General features: G+C 45.7%; 1 protein-coding gene across 3 annotated transcripts in view; it reads right to left on the bottom strand.

Annotated features, from left to right (window-relative positions):
- The window catches only part of LOC134957718 (putative ferric-chelate reductase 1), a 146956-nt gene that overhangs the window by 73926 nt on the left and 56156 nt on the right, over window positions 1-16874 (bottom strand). For all 3 annotated transcript variants that reach the window (XM_063939820.1, XM_063939822.1, XM_063939821.1), the window contains exons 6-7: window positions 10147-10329; window positions 8778-8876 (exon numbers count right to left, since the gene is read on the bottom strand). In XM_063939820.1, the coding sequence (XP_063795890.1) occupies window positions 8778-8876; window positions 10147-10329 (282 nt within the window). The remainder of the gene's footprint in view (window positions 1-8777; window positions 8877-10146; window positions 10330-16874) is intronic.

Raw genomic sequence — 16874 nt, 5'->3', positions numbered from 1 at the left:
CCCGAGGGTCTTCATGAAGGTGATGGTGGAGATGATGTTACAGCTCTGGGTCCAGGGGGTCAATGTGGTCCCCTACCTGGACGATCTTCTGATAAAGGCAAGATCCAGAGAACTTTTGTTGCTCCATATCGACCTCACCATCCATCTTCTGTCGGCCCATGGGTGGATCCTCAGCTTATAGAAGTCCCATCAGGAGCCCACTCAGAGGCTCCTGTTCCTGGGGATGTTGCTGAATACTGTGGCCCAGAAGGTGTTTCTACCAGTGGAAAAAGCGAAAACACTTCAGGAAATGGTCCACATGGTGCTCCGACCTTCTCGAGTGTCCATCCATTTTTGCATAAGATTGTTGGGAAAGATGGTTGCCTCCTACGAGGCTATCCAATATGGGAGGTTCTATGCCAGAACGTTTCAGTTGGATCTCCTTAGCAAGTGGTCCTGATCACATCTGCAGATACACCGGATGATTCAGCTGTCACCTCGGGCCAGGATTTCCCTCCTGTGGTGGCTACAGTCCTCCAATCTCCTGGAGGGCAGGAGTTTCAGGATGTAGGATTGGACACCCCTCACGACGGATGCGAGTCTGAGAGGATGGGGAGCTGTCACCCAAGGGGCGCAGTTCCAGGGCAGGTGGTAAGCCCACGAAAGCCTCCTTACAATCAACATTCTGGAACTTCGAGCTATTTACAATGCTCTACTTCAAGCCTCTCCTCTGCTCAAGGATCACGCAATCCAAGTGCAGTCTGACAACGCCACCGCAGAGGCGTACATCAATCGACAAGGAGGGACAAAAAGCAGTGCCTGCATGCGAGGGGTGTCAAAGATACTCCTCTGGGCAGAAAAAATGCAAGAGCCATGTCAGCAATCTTCATTCCGGGTGTGGACAACTGGGAAGCAGACTTCCTGAGTCGTCACGATCTCCACCCTGTGGAGTGGGGAATCCACCATCTGGTGTTCCAGCAGATTATCGACTGGTGGGGTTGCCCACAAATAGACATGATGGCTTCTCATCTCAACAAGAAACTTCCCTGGTATTGCTCGCGGACCAGGGACCCTCAGACGAGGGCAGTGAATGCGCTGTCGTCGTCTTGGCCGTGCCAGCTGGTTTACTTATTTCCTCCGATTCCATTGCTCCCACGAGTGCTAAAGCGAATCACGAATCAAGGTGTCCTGGCAATCCTGATTGCCCTGGATTGGCCTTGGAGGGCGTGGTACGCGGATCTTCTGGACATGTCCGTCCAAGACCCCTGCCCACTGCCACTAAGAAGAGATCTTCTTCAACAAGGACTATTAGTCTACCCGGACTTACCGCATCTTCGTTTGACGGCATGGAGGTTGAGCAGAACATCCTATCTCTCAAAGACCTTTCCAAGAAGGTTGTTGCAACCACGGTTCAGGCCAGGAAACCTGTGACGTCAAAACATTATCATATTTGGAGGCGATATGTCTCTTGGTGCGAGGAACGCAAGTATCCGCCTGCTGAATTTCTCTTGGGACGTTTCCTGCAGGCTGGTGTGGATAAGGGCTTACGTCTGGGTTCTATTAAGGTCCAGATTTCAGCCCTCTCCATTTTCTTCCAGAAGAAATTGGCAGCATTGCCAGAAGTTCAGACGTTCTTGCAACCATGGTTGTTGTATGGTTGTGGTGTGCTGGTGTGTAAATGTCACCACCTTTTGTTATCTTGTTCCTTTTGTCATATGTCCTTTCTCCTTCGGGCACGTTTTTACCTATAAATGCATGTGAGAGGGGGCATAGAGGGAAGGAGCCAGCACACACAGTTGAAGAAATTTAAAGTACACTGGCTCCTTTGGACCCCATCTATACCCCATCGTACTAGTCTATGGACTACGAGAAAAGGATTTACCAGTAGGTATTAAAATCCTGTTTTTATATTGAATACGGTAGAACACCGTTAACCAACAGAGGGACTGACATAGTGGATCCACAGGCATAGAACATCTAGCAAGGAAGATTAACCTCGCAGCTGCATTCAGAATGGATTGTAGTGGTGAGAGTCTCTTCTTGGTAAGACCAGTGGCCCTTATTCAGAGTTGTTCGCTCTGTAATTTTCTTCGCATCGCAGCGATTTTCCGCTAATTGCGCATGCGCAATGTTCGCACTGCGACTGCGCCAAGTAAATTTGCTAAGAAGTTTGGTATTTTACTCACGGCATTACGAGGTTTTTTCTTCGTTCTGGAGATCGGAGTGTGATTGACAGGAAGTGGGTGTTTCTGGGCGGAAACTGGCCGTTTTGTGGGAGTGTGTGAAAAAAACGCTACCGTTTCTGGGAAAAACGCGGGAGTGGCTGGAGAAACGGAGGAGTGTCTAGGCAAACGCTGGGTGTGTTTGTGACGTCAAACCAGGAACGACAAGCACTGAACTGATCGCACTGGAAGAGTAAGTCTCGAGCTACTCAGAAACTGCACAGAGAAGTCTTTTCGCAATATTGCGAATCTTTCGTTCGCAATTTTGATAAGCTAAGATTCACTCCCAGTAGGCGGCGGCTTAGCGTGTGCAAAGTTACTAAAAGCAGCTTGCGAGCGAACAACTCGGAATGACCACCAGTAAGAAGACTATTGCAATATACAATGCGGAAAATAATGGGGGTCATTCCAACCTGATCGCATGCTGCCGTTTTTCACAGCGCAGTGATCAGGTCACTAGTGCGCATGCACTGCAATGCGCAGGCGCATTGTACGGGTACAAAGCGGATTGTTGCCGGGCGATGGATTTAACGAAGAATCCATTCGCACAGCTGATCGCAAGAAGATTGACAGGAAGAAGGCATTTATGGTTGTCAAGTGACCTTTTTCAGGGAGTGGTTGGAAAAATGCAGGCGTGTCCAAGCGTTTGCAGGGCTGGTGTCTGATGTTAATTCCGGGATGGGACAGGCTGAAAGAGATCGCAGCGGCTGAACAAGTTCAGACCTACTCAGAAACTGCACAAACTGTTTTCGTACTGCTCGGCTGCACAGGCGTTCGCACACTTGTAAAGCTAAAATACACTCCCCAGTGGGCGGCGACTATGCATTTGCATGGCTGCAAAAAGTACCTAGCGAGCGATCAACTCGGAATGACGCCCAATGAGAGCGTGGATTAGAGTTTTAGCAGTGTCTTGTGTAAGATATGGTCGTATTTTGGATATGTTTTTTTAGACGCATGTAACAAGATTTTGAGACAGATTAAATGTGGGGGAGGGGGGACAAAGGACAGTTCAAAGTCAAGGATGACACCTAGGCAGCGAGCTTGTTGAGTAGGATTGATTGTCGAGTTATCAACAGTGAGAGAAATCAGGTTGGTAACTACTATTGGCTGGTGAAAATATAATTAATGGAAATATTAGGTTTGTGGTGGCGAGAAGACATCCAAGAAAAAACAGCAGAAAGTCATTCAGTGACACGGACCAATACAGATGGCCCCCAAGTGCGCGGTCTTTGAGTAATCCTTGACCACTCCCCCTCTCCTTCAAACCACACATTCAGCACCTCTCACAAACCTGCCGTTTTCTTCAAAAAAAATATTTCCAGGATCAGACCCTTTCCGAACCAGGATGCTACAGAGACCCTTATCCACTCACTGGTCATCTCCAGACTAGACTATAATCTTCTCTTGACTGGCATCCCTGACAAATACCTCTCCACTCCAATCTATCCTCAATGCTGCTGCCCGGCTCATCTTCTTTACCAAACACACTATTATCCACCTCCACTCTCTTACAAGACCTTCACTGGCTCCCCTTCCATTTCAGAATCCATTTCAAGATTCTCACACTCACAAAGCCCTCACCCATTTACACCTCTGACCTTATTTCCTTTTACACTCCCACTTGCCCTCTTCGCTCTGCTAATGCATGCCGACTCTCCTGCCTACTGATTACTTCCTCCCACTCCTAACGTCAAGATTTTTCACGTGCTGCTTCCTTTCTCTGGAAATCCCTACCTCTCCCCATCAGACTCTCTACAAAACTTCAAACGGGCTCTCAAGAACCACTTCTCCACCAAATGCGGCCAAATCTCATCCTAACCCTCTGTTCCACACTCTCTGTGTATCCAGTCTGTGTCACCCCTGTCTGACTACCCCTCCCCTTTAGAATGTAAGCTTTCAAAGTAGGGCCCTCTTCCCTCATGTGCTTATCCTTTTTTTTTTTTTTACAAATTCCGTGGTCTTCTGCCACCTGATACTAATTTCAGTGTCATCTGCTGATGTAGCTATGTTTATTTACCCTGTACTTGTCCTATATTGTCTTTAACTGTAAATTGCTGGTTTCCTGTTTTGATAATCTGTTTATGTACTCAGTAATTGGGCACTGCAGAACCCTTGTGGCGCCATATAAATTAATAATAATAATAATAATAATAGACAAATCTGGGGAGGATAGGTAGATTTGAGTATCATCTATATACAGAGGATACTGAATTCCGAAAGAGCCGATTAGTCTACCAGGAGATGTGGTATAGACTGAAAAAAGTACTGTAGAGGACTTAAGACTGAGCCTTGCGGTACGCAAACTGAAAGAGGTAGCGAAGAGGAGATAGATTCAGAAAAATGGACACTGAAGGAGTGATAGGTAGGATGAGAACCAAGAGAAGGCTTTGTCCTGAAGACTTACTATATTATATATATATATATATATATATATATATATATATATATATATATATATAGTGTGAATGTTCGTGGTGACTGAGGCCGTGGACCATGGACCCCCTCACCACAGAAACAGGCGGCACTCCACGGATTTGGTGGTGCAAAAAACTTTTATGAAGCAAAGTACATGTCAAGTCCAACGTTTCAACACCGCGCTGGGTGTTTTTGTCAAGGACACATGGTGCAAACAAACAAGTGTATTGTGTTCTTACCTTAAATGCTCTCCCGATGTCAAGGTAAGAACACAATACACTTGTTTGTTTGCACCATGTGTCCTTGACAAAAACACCCAGCGCGGTGTTGAAACGTTGGACTTGACATGTACTTTGCTTCATAAAAGTTTTTTGCACCACCAAATCCGTGGAGTGCCGCCTGTTTCTGTGGTGAGGGGGTCCATGGTCCACGGCCTCAGTCACCACGAACATTCACACTGTGCATGCATCAGAGGAGGGCACCCCGGTCTGTATCCACGTTGCTACTGAGTGCCAACTATTTCTATTATATATATATATATATATATATATATATATATACATATACATATACACACACACACGCACACACACACACACACATTTATTATATATATATATATATATATATATATATATATATATACACACACACACACACACACATTTATTATATATATATATATATATATATATATATATATATATATATATATATATATATATATATATATATATATATATATATATATATATTTATTCTGTCCACCGCATACAGCCTTGAAAAAAGCGCCCTGCGCGGCGCTGAAACGTCGGCAATGCTATGCCATTCACTCATGTGATTTTTCACTAAAATTTCATTATTTGTTGCACCAGTCCCCAGAGTGCCGCCTGGTTCTTTCAGCATTTGGGAGCGTGCTATATCCTCCCTAGGAACCACAGTGTCTATAATAATATATATATATATATATATATATATATATATATATATATATATATATATATATATATATATATATATATATATATATATATATATATAAATTATTTTTTTTCAATACGCCACGCAACGCGACATGCCTGGCGGGAGTGAGCTGCCAGGTCCTGTGCAAATATGCAGCAATCCTACTAATAATGGAGACCACTAAAGTATCTGCCTTCATTATGTGCAGCAGTAGTTACAACTGAATATTAAGGGGTATATGCAATTGCGGCCGAATTCCCGAAATTGTCGAATTTCGGGAATTTTTCGCCAAAAAAAAAAATAGTCAATGCAATTCAGTGCTTTCCGTCAAAAAAACGGACTTTCAAAATTCGACTTTTTGAAATTCGACTTTTGTCAAATTCGACTTTTCTGCAATGATACAAGTGCTGCAATTCGACCAAAGTGTATTCAATTCAAGTTTGGAAATTCGACAACAGTGCTTTTAGACAGTAAATTCGTCATTTTCAATCCGCCACACTTTGGACGGTGAAACCAATAAAAAAAATTTAAAACATGTTTTTTTTGGTGGTTTTTTTTTTGGTAATAGCATATCTATTTATATTAGAAGGGATTAGGTACTTGGTTTGTCTTTTTTGGAGGCACAAGAATTATTTATATATTTTTTAAAAATATTTGTATTTTTTATTTTATTTTTTATAGCTGGAACGGTAAAATCAAGGAAAAAAATGGCGTGGGGTCCCCCCCTCCAAAGCATAACCAGCCTCGGGCTCTTCGAGCTGGTCCTGGTTCTAAAAATGCGGGGAAAAATTTGACAGGGGATCCCCCGTACTTTTAAAACCAGCACTGGGCTCTGCGCCTGGCGCAAAAAATACGGGGGACAAAAAGAGTAGGGATCCCCCGTATTTTTTACACCAGCATCGGGCTCCACTAGCTGGACAGATAATGCCACAGCCGGGGGTCACTTTTATACAGTGCCCTGCGGCCGTGGCATTAAATATCCAACTAGTCACCTCTGGCCGGGGTACCCTGGGGGAGTGGGGACCCCTTCAATCAAGGGGCCCCCCCCCCAGCCACCCAAGGGCCAGGGGTGAAACCTGAGGCTGTCCCCCCCATCCAAGGGCTGCGGATGGTAGGCTGATAGCCTTGAGAAAAATGTCAGAATATTGTTTTTTCCAGTAGTACTACAAGTCCCAGCAAGCCTCCCCCGCAAGCTGGTACTTGGAGAACCACAAGTACCAGCATGCGGGAGAAAAACGGGCCCGCTGGTACCTGTAGTACTACTGGGAAAAAAATACCCAAATAAAAACAGGACACACACACCGTGACAAGTACAACTTTATTACATACTGCCGACACACACATACTTACCTATGTTGACACACCGACTGCCACAGTCTCCGATGATCCGAGGGTACCTGTGAAAAAAATTATACTCACCTTCCAGCGTCCAGAGATAAATCCACGTCCAGGGTATAATCCACGTACTTGGCAAAATAACAAAACGCAAAAACCCGTGCCAGCGGACTGAAAGGGGTCCCATATTGACACATGAGACCCCTTTCCCCGAATGCAGAGACCTCTCCGTGACAGCTGTCACTGAAAGGTCTCTTCAGCCAATCAGCGAGTGCAACGTCCTTGCACTCTGCTGATTGGCTCTGCGCGTCTGAGCTCAGACAGCGCATCGCAAAGCCTCTCCATTATATTCAATGGTGGGAACCTTGCGGTTAGCGGTGGGGTCACCCGCCGGTCAGCGACTGACCGCGGGTAACCCCCCCGCTGACGGCAAAGTTCCCACCATTGAATATAATGGAGAGAGCTGTGCGATGCGCTGTCACAGCACAGACAGCGCACAGCCAATCAGGTGAGCGCCACGTAGTAGCGCTTCCTGATTGGCTGAAAGGACCTCAGTGACAGGAGTCACGTGGGGTCCCGGCACATTCGGGGAAAGGGGTCTCATGTGTCAATATGGGACCCCTTTCAGTCCGCTGGCACGGGTTTTTGCGTTTTGTTATTTTGCCAAGTACCTGGATTATACTCTGGACGTGGATTTATCTCTGGACGCTGGAAGGTGAGTATAATTTTTTCACAGGTACCCTCGGATCGTCGGAGACTGTGGCAGTCGGCGTGTCAACATAGGTAAGTATGTGTGTGTCGGCAGTATGTAATAAAGTTGTACTTGTCACGGTGTGTGTGTCCTGTTTTTATTTGGGTATTTTTTTCCCAGTAGTACTACAGGTACCAGCGGGCCCGTTTTTCTCCCGCATGCTGGTACTTGTGGTTCTCCAAGTACCAGCTTGCGGGGGAGGCTTGCTGGGACTTGTAGTACTACTGAAAAAAACAATATTCTGACATTTTTCTCAAGGCTATCAGCCTCCCATCCGCAGCCCTTGGATGGGGGGGGACAGCCTCGGGCTTCACCCCTGGCCCTTGATTGAAGGGGTCCCCACTCCCCCAGGGTACCCCGGCCAGGTTGGATATTTAATGCCACGGCCGCAGGGCACTGTATAAAAGTGACCCCGGCTGTGGCATTATCTGTCCAGCTAGTGGAGCCCGATGCTGGTGTAAAAAATACGGGGGACCCCTACTCTTTTTGTCCCCCGTATGTTTTGCACCAGCACCAGGTGCAGAGCCCGGTGCTGGTTTTAAAAATACGGGGGATCCCCTGTCAATTTCCCCCCCGCATTTTTAGAACCAGGACCAGCTCGAAGAGCCCGAGGCTGGTTATGATTAGGAGGGGGGACCCCACGCCATTTTTTCCCGGGTTTTTCCTGTTTTTTCCCCGTTTTTTTAATTTGCGGCAAAATCCGGCAAATCGGCCGTTTTTTGCCCGCGGGAATGTCGAATCCGTTTTTCATTGAATATGGTGAATTCCGGCAGCCACCTGCCGGAATTCACCTGTCGAATTGTGTCGAATTAAAAAAACGGCGATAATTTGCCGCGATTCGCCCACAATTGCATATACTCCTAAATGTGCATCTGCTTGCTGTCATTATGAAGGGGAATGTGTGATTTTCACAGGTCTTCATGATTCATGCCTAATGTTTTGGGAACAGTTTAAGATCACCTTTATCCTGCACTTATTTAGAAAAATCTATTCTGCATGACCATAATAAAAAAGGCTGGTGTGACACTTTAATTCATCAAGTATCTGATCAATGCCTAGTTGCTGTGGTGTCAATTTATCTAGAACATACTGTATGAAGACATCACAATTACCGGAGACGTCAGCTCTGGCTCTATTCGTCCTCTGGTGTAGCCGGGATTTATCTGAACACTTTGGCCATCAATCCTGCACAAGTAGACATCATCATTGCCCTATGGGGTACATCAAACAGTTATATTGTTATATGCAAGCAGTTGAGATTTTAGAGTCAAGTTTGTATCATTTTTTTGGACACAATACAAAATAATAATCATAAATTGAATGAGCTTAAAGCTAGGACACGCTTACGATTTGAGCAAGAGAATGGTCATTTTAGGGACGCCCCACTTTTAGGCAGTAATGAGAACAAGGCAGTCAGAATGAAACCACAGCTGAAATGTAAGCAACGCTTCAATAGAGACCTATGAACACTCGGAGATTACCACTTGGGGGAAGGGGTTATTGCCACAGGGGGTTTTATTGCCACTGGGTGGGTGGGGGAAGGGGGGGGGGGTGGGAGAGATAATGCTATGGGTTAGTGGGAATAGACATACTGTAACAAGTGTGTGCATGTGGATTAAATGTTCATGGGACATCAGCAGGGGGGATGTTACAGGAGGGACAATTTGCTACATGGGTATAAACAAGGATGATTGTAAAAAATGCTACATGGATTTTAGGATGATACAGGAATCTGCTAGACATCTCCTGGGCATTTTTTTTTTGCTAAAAAAGTTTAGCTGTTCTTAGCCCTGGAGAGAGAGTCTAAAGGTGGGTACACACTAGTAGATATATCTGCAGATCAATTGATCTGCAGATATATCTATGGATGGATCGGGCAGTGTGCTGTGCATACACAGTGCCCGATCCGTCGGGGACTGACGTCATGAACTGGGCGGGCGTGTACACACGCCCGCCCAGTTCAGCTGTCGGTCACCGCCGGCCGCCGCAGCAGCATGTGTACGGGCGGTCGGCCGACCGCCCCGTACACACACACAGCCGCGCCAATATATCGGTAGATATATTGGCCGTCGGCTGTGCTGCGCGGCCGACGCAATACGTCTGTGAACGACTGAGTTCACAGACATATCGGCCGTACACACTGGCCGACGGTCCCGCGATATATATCGGCCGTTCAAGAGAACAGCCGATATATCGACCACTGTGTACGGGCCTTTAGATAGAGAGAAACTCCCAACCAATCAGCTCCTGTCATTTTTCACACAGCCTGTAACAGGGCAGCTGGGGGCTAATTGGCTGGTACTTTATCTCTCTCCACTTTATCACGTTCTAAGGCTTAGTACATCTCCCTCTGTCATTTAACTCCCAGTTTATAAAATAAGCACCCCAAGAAACACAATTTTATTTAGGGGAATATTTAGGAGAATAAGCAAGCTTAACCTGCGAATTAGAAAAAGCCACTGTTGTGGTTTAAATACTAACCATCCACTGGTCATGTGACAAGGCAAACGACACATAACCTCTTCTTGGACCACTCATTTCAATCGTCACAGCGTCATCTTGCCTTCTGAAGGACAGGAAGAAGCACTGTGCACTCCGCTCTGGATCACAAAAAGAAGGGTTTCTGACACAGAATTTGCTGCTTCCACAGTCAGATGCACTAAACTAAAAACATAATCATAATAAGCATTATTCAGTCATGTTTTTATACAGCTATTTAACTTTTACTGCTGAGTAACACTAGGGCCTTACTATAGTAAACATGAAAGGTATACTGTATGTTGCACAGAGAGAATATCTATGAAGCGTATGGAAAATCGTCCTCACACATATTTGCTCAAATGAGCCACAAGGAGTTCCCACGAGTGCACACCGAACACACTTACTTTGTCTGCCAATAAACTCGGATGTGTGCGTAAGCCGCCAAAAAAACTACCATATCACTAAAGGTAGCGGGAGCCCATCGACCCCCTACCCGAGTCATACATGCCCACTGAGCCCCCCTACAAGTCTGTGGCAGCGGGAGCATTCTCTTGCCCCTGCCTGCAACCTTTTAGAAGTTGTGTGTTTACCCACCAAAGCGTGCGTGCGTACAAATGCACCCGCGTACACCACAGCATGCCAGAATTTTTTGCCTGTGATGCGTTCGCATCACAGGCAAAGAGGTTTATTGCACATCTGTAATACTGAGTTAGTCGGACATCCTGAGAGTCGGCCATCCTGATATAGTCACGCAGTTGATCCGATGCTGCATACTCAGACACAGTAGGGAATCAGCGAAGCCGGCAGTGGGTCTCTTTACTTTAGCATAATTTGACACAGCCGCTGTGATTTTTATTTTTTTCCTTGCTTGACGTTATTTTAGTTCTTAAGATCACTAAAGTATTCTTTTCTGCTTAGCTCCAGATACTTATATTATTCCATTATTTATACCTTTTCATGCCTTGTGTGCTATAGTGTTGTTGCTATAGCACTATTACATATTTCAGAAATTAGGATTTTTTTTACATACCGCAAAATCTCTCTCTCTGAGTCCATCTGGGGGACACCGCGCACTTACACTTGGGTTAGAGTGTGGAGTTTGGCACAAGCTATGAAAAGAACTAGCTCCTCCCCCTCTAAACCCTCCCATCATCCCCCTGTTCACAGAAAGTACTCCTCAGTTAAAGTTTAACAAAGCCGAGAGAGAGAAAACAAAACCAACAATCAATAACCAGACAAAAGGGAAGGGATCGCAGCGTCCCCCAGATGGACTCAGAGAAAGATCTTACGGTAAGTAAAAATATACATTATGGTAAGAACTTACTGTTGATAACAGTATTTCTCCTAAGTCCACAGGATACATTGGGATATGGTGGAGTGCAGCTGATCTGCACCAAACGGTCATAGCTTTTTGGCCTCCCAGCATGCAGCGGGCCCGTCCATATATCCCTGCCTCATTGCTCAGGCAAATCAGTTGTTTTCCAAAGCTCAAGGCAGGAGCATCATGTAGAGCCCTAGTCAGGCGAGAAGAACACACATGCACACCCTTCCGTACGAGAGGGAAGAGGTTAGTGAGTGAAAGGATCCTCAAATCAGGTGCGTCAGGGTGGGATCCCTGTGGAACCTGTGGACTTAGGAGAAACACGGTTATCAACGGTAAGTTCAAACCATAACGTATATTTCTCCTGCAGGGTCCACAGGGTATCTACAGGATACATTGGGATGTCCCAAAGCAATTTAGTGGTGGGGATGCTCTTGATTGGACAGGAGTATCCTTCGCCCGAATTCAGCATCCTGAGAGGCAAAGGTATCCACGGCATATTGTCTAATGAATGTGCTAATGAAAGACCATGTGGCTGCCTTACATATCTGTTCTGCTGAAGCACCACGTTGTGCTGCCCATGATGGACCTACTTTACGAGTAGAGTGAGCAGAGACATTATACAGAACAGGGAGATCATCTTGAGAATATGCTTCTGAAATCATCATCCGAAGCCACGTCATCAGTGTTTGCTCATCAGCAGGTCACCCTCTCTTGTGAAATCCATAGAGAATGAAGAGAGAATCTGTCTGATGGCACTGGCACGATCAACGTAGATCCTTAAGGCACGGGCTACGTCCAACGATGCATCTCCCGCAGACAGGTCCGGCCCTAGGAAAGCTGGGACTACAATTTCTTCATTAAGGTGGAATTTAGACACCACCTTAGGAAGATACCCAGATTTAGTTCTAAGAACTGCTCTATCTGGATACAAAAAAAAAAAAAAAAAAATCAGAAGTGGAGGATGACATAACAATGCCCCTAAATCTGAAACTCATCTAGCTGAGGCCAGCAGAAAGAGAACTTTAGCTGTCAACCATTTAAGATCCACTCTTTTAAGTGGTTCAAATGGGGCAACTTGAAGGGCCTTTAGAACTAAACTTAGGTCCCAAGGCACTGTAGGAGGAACAAAAGGGGAGGTTGAATGTGCAGCATTCCCTGAAAAAAGTGCGCACATCCTGTAGGTTGGCAATTTTCTTTTGGAACCATACAGTCAGTGCTGACACTTGTACTCTTGTACAGGAAGCCACCCTTAAACCTTTATCCATTCCTGCCTGAAGGAATGCTAGGATTCCAGAAATTCTGAAAGACCTGGGGTCAAATTTCCAAATATAGGTTTGCCATATTCGGTGATAAAATGTGAGCTGGGGAGGGTTTCCTTGCTCTAAGCATTGTTTGATTTACCTATTGTGAGAATCCTCTTGACTTGAGGATGGAGGTCTCAAGAGCCACGCCGTCAAAGACAGTAGATCCAGATGTCTGTGATTACAAGGCCCCTGAATCAGTTGATCTGGACGTTGAGGTAGTAGGAATGGAGCATCCATCGACATCCTCTGCAGATCTGTGTACCAATGTTTTCTGGACCAAGCCGGAGCTATTAGTATCACAGCACTTTTTGATTGTTTTACCTTCCTCACCACACTAGGTAACAGGGCGATGGGAGGAAACACATGGGTCAGATGAAAGTCCCATCTCACTGACAGGGAATCCACAAAGATCGCTTTGGGATTCTTTGTTCTTGATCCGTATGCTGGCACCTTGTGGTTCTGACGGGATACCATGAGATCTATCTCTGGCAAACCCCATCTGTCGGCCAGGGTCTGGTAGACTTCCGGGTGTAGAGCCCATTCGTTTACATGCATGGTGTGCCGACTGAAAGATGAAGTTCTGCCCACTTTAACGTGTGACTTACTTCTTTCATTGCTTTCCGGCTGCGAGTTCCTTCTTGATGGTGGAGGTACGCTACTGCCGTTGCATTGTCCGAGCGGATTTGGACTAGATTCCCCTGAAAGATGTCCTTTGCCTGATTCAACGCCATGTATATGGCTCTGAGTTTCAATATATTTATTGTCAGGCGACTTTCTTCCTTGGTCCACTGCCCCTTGAAGCAATTTCTTCCTGACATTGCTCCCCAGCCCTGAAGGCTGGCATCCATTGTCAGAATTTCCCAATCTGATATCCAAAAGGGTCTACCTTTGTCCAGATGGGCAGTCTGTAGCCACCAGGCTAATGACCTTCTTACTTTCTAAGTAAGGACTATAGTCTGTGTTTTTATTGTCCGATGAAAACCATTCCATTTGATAAGGATCAGATGTTGCAGCGGCCTTGAATGGAACTGAGCATACTCTACCAAGTCGAATGTTGACACCATCAAATCGCATCACACGCATTGCTGCGTGAATGGATACTTTTTTACTGTGTAGAAGCTCCTGAATCCTTAACTGAAGTTTGGCTATTTTGTTCAGAGGTAATATTACTCTCTGAAGGTTCGAATCCAATACAGCCCCCAAGTGAGTCATCATCTGTGATGGAACCAGAGATGATTTTCCCCAATTTATGGCCCAAACGTGTTTCTGCAGACACTCTATTGTCTGTTGCAGATGACACAGAAGCAATTCCTGAGACTGTGCCAGGATTAAAAGATCATCAAGGTATGCTACCATTATCACCATAATTTTGGTGAATACTCTGGGAGCTGTGGCCAATATGAATGGTAGAGCCTAAAACTAAAAATGCTGTTGAAGGATAGCGAACCTGAGATAGCGCTGATGGGACAGGGCTATAGGAACATGTAGGTAAGCATCCTGAATATTCAGGGACACCATAAAATCTCCTGGCTCCATGGCCAAAATGATGGAAAGTAAAGTCTCCATATGAAAACGAGTTACCCAAATGTACTTGTTCAGCATTTTTAGATTGAGTATGGGCTGGAACGACCCATTTGGCTTCTGGACTAGAAACAGGTTGGAGTAGAAACCCTGTCCTCACTGTGAAGGAGGAACCGGAATGATTACTCCTGACTGAAGCAATTTCTGAACTGCCTCTTACAAAGCCGTGGCCTTTCGTCTCTACCAAAGACGTGCTGGTACAAAAAAACCTTTGAGGTGTTTTTTTTCTGAAAGCAAACGCTTAACCGTGAGATACCGCTTCTTGCACCAAGGATGCCAGATTCATGCAAAATCAAGAAGTCGGCCTCCCACCCTGGGGTCCCGCACCATCAGGCTGATGGCTTATCTGTTTTGGAAGCCGGTCCTCTGGTAGCCCAATGCTTTTTAGTCTAACCAGACCAGTTGTATTGGGACCGTTTACCATCACTTTTTCCTTTTGCTTTCCCTTGAGACCGAAAAGATGGGATTTTAGGCTTAAATTTGTAAGTGGAAGGAAACTTTACTTTCTTGGAGTCTGCTTCTGACTCTAAAATACTGTTTAACTCTTTACCAAAAGAGAATATTTCCAGTCAAAGGTGAAGACTCCAAAGCCTTCTTGGATTCTGAATCAGTTTTCCAAGTGCATAGCCAAACAGCTCTGCGAGCGGCTACTGCTGAAGCTGATCTTGAGAGGCAAGGGTACCCATATCCAAGGTTTCCTCTTCTAAGAATACTGCAGCCTGATTTTTGCTCTCTAGATGTCATTGAAGTTTCCTCTTCCAATGCCCGTGACATCATTTAATGATGTTGAAGGCAGAGTTAATGTAGATTTTCGCACTAATCGAATAATATGCGTATCTACTTTAGGGGCTATCTGCCTCTATAAACAGTCCCCAGCCAGAAGAGGATAATTGGAATTCCATTTCCTAGGAATACTAAATTTCTTACTAGGCGTAGCCCAAGCCTCTTCCATAATTTCCGTCAGCTGGTCTGATCCAGGAAACTCAGTGTGAACTGTTTTGGGACATTTAAATACATGTGTCTTGGATTTTAATACAGGCTCTGCTGATTCTTCTAAGGATAGAATGGCTTTCATTGCAATAATCAACTCAGATATGTCCACTGAGCTGAGACCTTCTTCCTCATCTTCATGTGCAGAACCAGAGTGTAATGAGTCTTCCTCCTCTGATGAATCCTCATCTGAAACATGTGTAGACTGAAGATGTTGTTTCGGGTCTATGTAATTTACTTACCACTGTCTTTTCAGCCTGCTTTTGTTGAGAGGCTACTGCTTCCAGTGCTGGAAATGAAAAACCGCAGGTGGAATGCTGCACATAATGGTTAATAGTGTAACCTATCCCTGGTACAGAAGTTGGAATTATCCGCTCAGCTATACTGGATAATGTCTGTGCAAACATAGTTCATGGGGGATCAATTTGCACCTGCCTTGAATTTTTCAAGAGACCTTGGTGAAAGCTAAAACAAATTTACACACAAGCAACCCATCCTGAACCAGATCCTGAGAGGTTAACCCAGCTTTGCATGACAAACATGAAATGAGTGTTGGTGCTGCTGTGAGTGTATTTTCCTCACACTTGCCACTCTTAGACATGATAATCAGACACTTTCACAGTGTACTACACAATTTGTGACTGTAATCACCAAGACGTGTTAAAGTGACATACAATCCGACCCTACCCTGCTTAGCACCAGCATTGAGGATCGGAAAACAGAGAAAACTGACAGAATTATAAGTCAGCAGTCACAGGTTATACATTAGTATAATAAGCAATATGAGCACATAATCAACTACAGATACATTTCAGGTATGTAGGAGAAACATATTACTGCATTACTTTATAAAAGTTTTAACTGTATTCAGACGCATAGCGGAAGAAACCACAGTAATATTATTAGACTTATATGCATTATGCACCTATCCAACTATTCATACTCAAAAGGTAGATAGAGACTTAGGGGGTCATTCCGAGATGATCGTAGCTGTGCTAAATTGAGCACAGCTATGATCATTCACACTGACATGCGGGGGAACGCCCAGCACAGGGCTATCCCGCCCCGCATGTCAGTGCCGCCTCCCCCCGCAGAAGTGCAAAGGCAATGCACAGCCGCGAAGCCTTTGCACTTCAAGAGTAGCTCCCGACCAGTGCAGCTTTAGCGTGCAGGCCAGGAGCTACTCATCGCTCTCTGGCCCACAGTGGCTGCGTGTGATGTCACACAGCCGCTGCACCCCGCCCTCGTTCGGTCCAGCCACGCCTGTGTCGGCCGGACCGTGCCCATGAAGCGGCGGCCAAACGCCGCCGTTCCGCTCCCCTGCCCAGCAACCGCCTCTGCCTGTCAATCAGACAGAGGCGATTGTAGCGGCCCGACGGCCTTCCGGCATGGACCGACGCATGCGCAGTTCTGACCCGATCGCACCGCTGTGATAAACTGCAGCGTGCGATCGGGTCAGAATGACCCCCTTAGTGCTGTACAACCCATACTCAGAGTGGGATACAGGGAGACTTACCCTGCTTCCAGGA

Source organism: Pseudophryne corroboree, chromosome 9 (genome assembly GCF_028390025.1).
Source record: "Pseudophryne corroboree isolate aPseCor3 chromosome 9, aPseCor3.hap2, whole genome shotgun sequence".
In the NCBI taxonomy this organism is placed as follows: Eukaryota; Metazoa; Chordata; class Amphibia; order Anura; family Myobatrachidae; genus Pseudophryne; species Pseudophryne corroboree.
This window is presented reverse-complemented; position numbering and strand designations above follow the sequence as displayed.